At 39.6% G+C, this 7379-nt stretch overlaps 1 protein-coding gene across 1 annotated transcript in view; it reads right to left on the bottom strand.

The window, feature by feature from the left end:
• LOC123868846 (rootletin) overlaps positions 1 to 6362 on the bottom strand; it is a 28102-nt gene extending 21740 nt beyond the window's left edge. Inside the window, exons 1-10 of the mRNA XM_045911491.1 lie at positions 6242 to 6362; positions 5941 to 6048; positions 4867 to 5052; positions 4054 to 4268; positions 3170 to 3335; positions 2531 to 2740; positions 1910 to 2086; positions 855 to 991; positions 303 to 417; positions 1 to 106 (exon numbers count right to left, since the gene is read on the bottom strand). Of these exons, the coding sequence (XP_045767447.1) occupies positions 1 to 106; positions 303 to 417; positions 855 to 991; positions 1910 to 2086; positions 2531 to 2740; positions 3170 to 3335; positions 4054 to 4268; positions 4867 to 5052; positions 5941 to 6048; positions 6242 to 6325 (1504 nt within the window). The 5' untranslated portion in view covers positions 6326 to 6362. The remainder of the gene's footprint in view (positions 107 to 302; positions 418 to 854; positions 992 to 1909; positions 2087 to 2530; positions 2741 to 3169; positions 3336 to 4053; positions 4269 to 4866; positions 5053 to 5940; positions 6049 to 6241) is intronic.
• Between the last annotated feature and the right edge of the window lie 1017 nt (positions 6363 to 7379).

Genomic DNA, 7379 nt, shown 5'->3' on the forward strand with positions numbered 1-7379 from the left:
CTTGCAAATCTTGCACTTTTCCTTCCAAAGACGCTATGCTACTGTCCGCCGCTTCACAGTGCTTTCTACTTGTCAGGAGTTGTTCTCTGGTGTTTTGCAGTTTTACCTACAAATATAAGTTTTTTTTTAATGAATTGATTTGAAATTGAAACCTCTACTGAAAAAGAAGAAAATTGATTTCGAAGTCGATACCACCCGATTTCTCCAAGATTGCTGGACCGATTTGCGTGTTTTTTTACATTTTTTCTATCTGTTCGTAATTTCATCCTGCGGTCCCAAAAAAAAATAAAAAATTTAATTACCTGCAATTCATGTATCTGTATTTGATACTTGTGCAAAGCGGCTTGTACTGCGGATATGGTGCTCTCAGCGAATGCAGTAGCGTTGCCCGAGGTTGGAGCTCCCCGTTTAGGCGATCTAAAGGAAAAGCATCATTAACATCCAATGCGATAATCGCTATCACTCTCTGCTAGGACAAAGGCTACTTTTGAACCCGGAAATCAAAGAGTTCCCACGGGATTCCTAAAGACCCATCTACTTAACCGATTTATATGAAAGGTACCGAGGTAGTTTGGGTACCTGTAATTGACATAGGCAACTTTTTATCCCAGAAAATCCGTTCCCGTAGGATCTTTAAAAATCTACACATCCACGCGGACGAAGTCGCGAGCACCCTCTAGTACATAATAAATTATGTTATCTGCTTAATTGCAGGCCTAAACTCACCAATGGACACCCACATACTGATATTATAGTGTTGATGATGAACTGTATTTTTTCGGACAAATCGCGGCAATTTCTAAGAAAGAACAAGATCTGAGATTCTAAGAAAGTAAAAGAAAATAGAAACACACCGCTCAGATATATGCAGGTGTTGTGGCGCCGCATCGGCCTCAGAGTCCTGTATGAGCGCGCGGGCAACCTCCTCTAAAGCCGAGCGCATAATGCCTGCCTCCGAACACAGTGTCTCCGCGCATTCGCAGCGCTCCTCCTATAGTGAAAATAGGCTTCATAAAAATTACAATAGTTCATCGACATCCAGAAGTTGCTCCTATAGTAAAAACCTCCGACGACCTCCATGGCGCAGTGGTAAGCGCTGTGGTCTTATTAGTGGAAGGTCCCGGGTTCGATTTCCGGCAGGGTTGGGAATTTTATAATGTCATCACTGGTCTGGTCTGGTGGAAGGTTTCGGCCGTGGCTAGTTACCACCCTACCGGCAAGGCTGTGCCACCAAGCGATTTAGCGTTCCGGTATGATGCCGTATAAAAACCAAAAAAGGGGTATGGGTTTAACAAAAACTGCTATACCCCTTCCAAGTTAGCCTGCGTCTATCTTAAGACTGCATCATCACTTACAGGCAGGGGCGCCGGGTTTTTAAAATTCCCGTGGGTGCTCCAGCTTTTAATGACATACCTAGCTACTGATATTTTATTTATTTATTTCAGTACTGTACACACTACACATACTTTTGTTTTAAAACATTCAATTCAAAATAAATAAAATTGCGCGTCATTTATTTCATTAAAAGTCTTTAACTTTGATATAAAATTATTTAGGTATGATAAGTATATTATTTAGATCGCGTTTGTTAAAAGATGAGAATTATTTTAGATATTTATAGTCGTGGGTGCTCGGAGCCCACTATTTACCTCTCGTGGGTGCTAGAGCACCCGAGCACCCACGGAGTCGGCGCCCCTGCTTACAGGTGATATTGCAGTCAAGGGCTAACTTGTATCAGAATAAAAAAAAAATGAAAAAAATAGTCTTCCTAAAAAATTACAATAGTTCATCAATATCCAAAAGCTCCTCCTATAGTACATTCGATTTTAGTCAGCGTCGATTGCGCTTTTCTGCGCAAACGAATTTTGGCGATGCTACTCATAAAAGTGGTAGAACTGTAAACGCTTACCAAGCCCTGTAGTTCTCCCAGCAAGCGTTGTATGCGGTTGTCTCTTTCCCGCAGCTCAGCGATTGCGGAGTCGCGTTGCGAAGTGATCGTATGCAGCTCCACTCTAAGAACTTCCACTGTTGAACTTGAGGTCGATTGCGTAACGCATGTGCTTGAATATTGCTGTTGTGAGTCAGGCTGAAAATATATACAGGTTTTTTATTATAGAAGTGATTTTTTTTTTTTGCTAAAACATGTATAACTTAAAATAATTACACATATTTTTATCTTTATTTAGGTGTGCAAAATATTTCTTCTTATAAATGGCATACAGTAATAATCATAAGCTCCCAGAAGATACATTGGAGATGTCTCTCAATAAATAAACATAAAATTGAAAAATCCTATTACAATGTATAGAATTATTTAAAAGGTAAGAATGCTTGGGAATGAGTTGCTTAACAGCTTTGATAGTTCTAGTTTACGTAGTTTAGTTAACTACGTCACCATTACATCATTATCTTACAACTTCAACAAGTAACAATCAAAAAGTGTACAATGCTACATATTTTGAATTGACTTAGACATTCTTTGGGCTATGGTACTGTCCCGAAGTATAACTAAATGCAAAAAATTACTTACCTTGGAGCCTTGGGAAGCATAAGCAGTTATAGCATATCCACTCAAAGTGCCAACAAGTTCCCGAGCAGCAGAGTCAATGTCGTTCTTCACTTTGTAGAGATCTCTCTCGGTGTTAGTCTGAAGCTCGGAGAAGAAGCGCTTGACTGAGACCACCTCGCGCCAGAGGTTTAGGAGACGGTTGTGCTCGCTTGAATAGTAGTCATTGAAGGCCTAGAATAATACTTGCTTATTTAGATTTGAATTATGACAGGCATACATTTAGGTTTTTAAAAATGTTTTAGGCAAGTAGTCACTCTTTGATTTTCTAGGATGAAAAGTAGCATTTGTTACTCTTCAGATCTTTAATATATTAAGTAAAATATCAATTTTTTCACTACTCTGCTATTTAAGGATGATAATGATGTGTTGCTCTGTACTAAGGCGCCATCACCACTGACCAAAGAATCGCCGCGATAGAATCGCCCATAGAGTTTGTATTGAATTTGTCGCACGGCGCGGAGACTATCGCCGCGATTCTCTCGCCCGTGGAGATGGCGCCAAAATCCTAGACTTTTGACTGGAGATCACAGAATCCTACAGTTTCTTAGAATATTGTTCAAATTCAACAGGCCCTTATTTTTTTTTAATTCAAAATGTTACCTGTTCCTCATCCTTCCACTCATCCTCCTTTATGGCCATTTCATCCCTCAAGGCTTCCCAGTCATTGGTGAGCTTCTGCAGGTCATTGGTGAGGGCTTCGTTCAGCTGGTGTGACTCCTCCAGCTGGTCTCGCAACAGGTTGTTTTGAGATACTAACTTCTCACATCTGTTTAACAGTGAAAATTATTGCTTCAAGTTGAAATACATATTTTTACTATAGATGTGACTCCATGGTAGTGCAGTGGTTAAGACTTGAGAGTCTAGGCCCTAGACCCCCAAATAAGAGCCTGAAGTCTTAATCCTAGACTCCAGGGTTTGAACTTGGGTATACACCTCTTACTTTTCCGAATTATATGCATTTCAAGCAAGTTTATATTCACAATGAAGGACTGTATTGCTTCAACAATGAAGAGAAACATTGTAAGGAAACTGGCATTCTGAGTTCTCCATAATGTTTTCAATGGTTTGTGAAGTCTGCCAATTAAATCTACAATTGGGTTAAAGCCTTCTCATATTAAGGGGACACCCATTCTCAGTAGTAGGCCAGCAATGGGTTGAGATGATGATGATTATAAAATGTGAAAGTGGTAACAGTGAATAGCACAGGCCCTGGACGGCAATATTACTGTTCAAAATCTATGAAACTCATGAGTTACTACAAACTAGCTATTGCCCACGATTGTGTCCGCATGGATTTATGTTTTGAAAAATCCTGTGGGAACTTTTTGATTTTCCAGGATATAAGTAGCCTATGGCACTTCCTAGGTTTATTACTATATACATGCAAAAAATCAAGTCGATTCGTTGTACCGTTACGGCTTGAGTGAAGCACAAACACACTTCCGCATTTATTTTCGGTAGTGATAGCAATAAAAAGAACCTACTTGCGTTTTTCCTCGTCAAGCCTACGCAGGGCAGTTTCCAAGTCATTAATACGCTCATCCCGACGGTCGGATGTCGATGGAGTGACAGTGGACAGTGCAGAAGGCGCCGGTAAAGCGATCTTGCCGGTGGGCTGCCGGTAGCTGGGTTCGCTGCGAGGAGTCGTCTCCAACATTTGGTTCTCTAGCTCCGAACATCTTTGCTTGTATTGGAGAACCTTGGAGAACGTAAGAATCCAGTAAAAAGTCTAAGAACTTGGTGAAAACTAAGTTAATAATGAAGTTAAATTCACTAGGTTTTGTTAAGGCGCTAACAGCATAATTAACTTCGGAAATGTCACGTAGAGTGCGACGCCTGTTAGCGAATAATAAAGACAACAGTTTAATGTAGATTTCATGACAATTGCAGGAAATTTTAAGTTATAATTTTTATTTCAAAATAAGTTCAAAAGCAAGCCAAAACATTGACAAATACATCAAATATCAATGTCAAACCAAAATGACATTGACGTTGTCACAATCTGCAGACAGTTGCGTTCTGAAGCTTAGTATTTTTTTTAAACCTTATAATATTATGTCTAACAAAAGCTGCGAATGAAATCATCATCACCTCCATCATATTTTATTAGGAATAAATACTAACTAACTAGGTAACTACATACTTTTATTCTTAAGGAATAATATGAAAGCATGAAGCAGAAAGTTAGGTACATTAAAAAAATATGTCTATTCCTACTGAACTAACTAGTATTTTAGTTAATTATCTATGGATAGACGACCTATTTTTTTTTTAAATTCTTTATTTCATTTTTTTACCTTCGCTTGAAGCCTGGACACCAAAGCCGCCTGCCCCTGCTGCGCCCTGCGGTAAGCATCAAGCCGCCGCCGGTGGTCAGCACTCTCGCCAGCGAGGCGGGCGCGTAGCTCCTCGTTCTGCCGCCGCAAGTCGCTGCCCACGCTGCCCACTGGAGAATCCATCTCCGGCGGACTTTCTGGCACCTTCTATGGAAAATTATATGCTTAAAGTTTGAGTTTTTGGAAAAATATCTTCATCATCATCATCATTATCAACTTAAACGTTCCTCAATAGCTCAGCGGTTAAGGAGCAGACTGAATTCCGAAAAGTCGGCGGTTCAAACCGCACTCTCTTGTAGGGACTTCCACACGCCACGATCCTGCGCCGCTTGAACTCAGCGGCTCCCTACGACTCGTTTGATGTCTTTTGAGTGAGGGACTATCAACGTTGCGCTTTCCGATGCAAGGTCGCCATTTTAGTACCTACCTTGGGATCGGGTTTACTTATCGGTTTTTCGAACTATTTGCCACTTCAGCTTCGCAACCCGTTGAGCTACTTAAGCCGATACGCTGTTTTTCCTACGGATCTCCTCATTATTATGACTTGCTCACAATCAAAAATAGAGAAACCTCATCGCCCGCCGAATGACTCTGAGCTTTGTTATGAGGCCCATATAACTAATAGTTACCGATCATGTCGTGTTACAATTTGAAACCTTTTCTAGGCATTCCTGGAGAGCACCGTTTAAGGGAGACCTCCGCTTCGGTTCTCAGATTGATTAATTTCAGAATGTCTGGCCTGACAGAAGGATCGTTGCACTTAATTTATTACTATCATACATAGAGATAACGTGAATTGTTGGTTATTGTCCAGAAGGACTAAAGGTCTGATAGTAACTGATGCTATGTAGTTAGGTAGTAGGTATGTATCACACGCAACCAAAATATGACCAGTGCCCAAGAATATATACAACGATCGTACTGTAATACCTACGCAGTTATTGATCCATCATGGCAGATTAAATGAGAACTCAGAATGCACTACAAAATTTTAGAAAGGAAACCTTGTAATTGGATAGGTGCCTAATAACTGACCTCTTTTTGCTCCTTCTTAATACGTTGATGTGGTAGTGTGCCCGTTGGTCTCCTGCCAATAGGAGCTCGAGCGCTCCTAGGCGTCGTCAAACCTTCCCTCGATGGCAACTGGAACAAATTACAATTAACGTCATCCATCGTCTCAACCGATGGACATCCACTGCTGGAAAGAAAGCTTAAGAAGCTAAAGAAAGATACAGTCAGTAATCTGGACGAGATTGTTTTATCTGTAAAGTAGTTGTAGCTTTTAGTACCTAATTACTCATTATGCCGAGTAGGTCTAAAAAAATCACGTGTTTACCTGGAATGATACTTTCTTTTTCACTTTTTTCTTATATTTCACTTCTAAAAGATAGTGCCGATAATGCCGTAGTTCAAAAGACATTTAAAAAGTTAAATTGCAACATTTTACACTATCTCAGATTTAATCTGTGCACAATAAAAGCGGGAAAAACAAAAGGAGGTCGCGACCGAAAGAGGTTTTAGTTCTTTTCTTCCTTTTTTTGCAAGACAACGATGAAAATGTGCCGAGTTTAAACCACAAACTAAAGTAGACTCCCGTGTTTCCGTAGGGTGGTGGAACGGTAGGGAAATGGGAATACTGGATATCGGGCCTAGGCATCTAATTACCGCCCACATCGCAATAAATGCAATTTAGTGAGGTGAATAAACCCGCCTGCTTAGAGCTATTAAAAATATGTACCTAATAATTCTAATCAAAATATTGCATACTAGCGTTGGTCCTGAACTCAACCGCATGAACTTTCAGTTAAGTATATTTTTAAGTTTTCGCGAATTCTTTGTTTTCCCTGAATAAACGATATAGGTACCTATCCCACGTCCTTCTTTCTACTCGAGTAATGTTTGAAGTCTGTGCCAAATCGATCGACTAAAGTATTTCTAGTAGAAAAGACCCCTTGATGAAGTTTCATGGAAATTAAAAAATTAGGTATGTAATAAGTTCCGTGAGTAGGCATACCTACCTAACGCATCCAAACTAATAAAGACAAATCGTATTCGCCACGTCCTACAAAATTCATTGAAATTCACTTATCCTTGTTTGTTTCGATGCTTTTAATCAGAATAATTAAGTAATTGTTGCTATGTTTATAAAGTAACAATTTAAAAATACCTATTCAGATACCAAAAGGCCCACCCACCTTTGATTATGTACCTACAGCTACGGTCTATCTTATAAACAATTTGAGGTAGGTTTAAGCACTTATTTATTTTATTAGGGGCTTATACCTACTTAAGTACCTAGTATTTTTAGATAAGTTAGAGGTGACACCAAAGTCGAGATTTCGTCGTTAGTTACCTACTGAATATCTTGGAATATATCATTCGTAATAGGTAAAATCTACAAATTGCATTTAAAACTCCCTTGACGAATAATACAAATCTAATGAGTGAGTCCAAAATAATTTTACTAAGTAGGT

This window comes from Maniola jurtina, chromosome 10 (assembly GCF_905333055.1).
Source record: "Maniola jurtina chromosome 10, ilManJurt1.1, whole genome shotgun sequence".
Classification (NCBI taxonomy): domain Eukaryota; kingdom Metazoa; phylum Arthropoda; class Insecta; order Lepidoptera; family Nymphalidae; genus Maniola; species Maniola jurtina.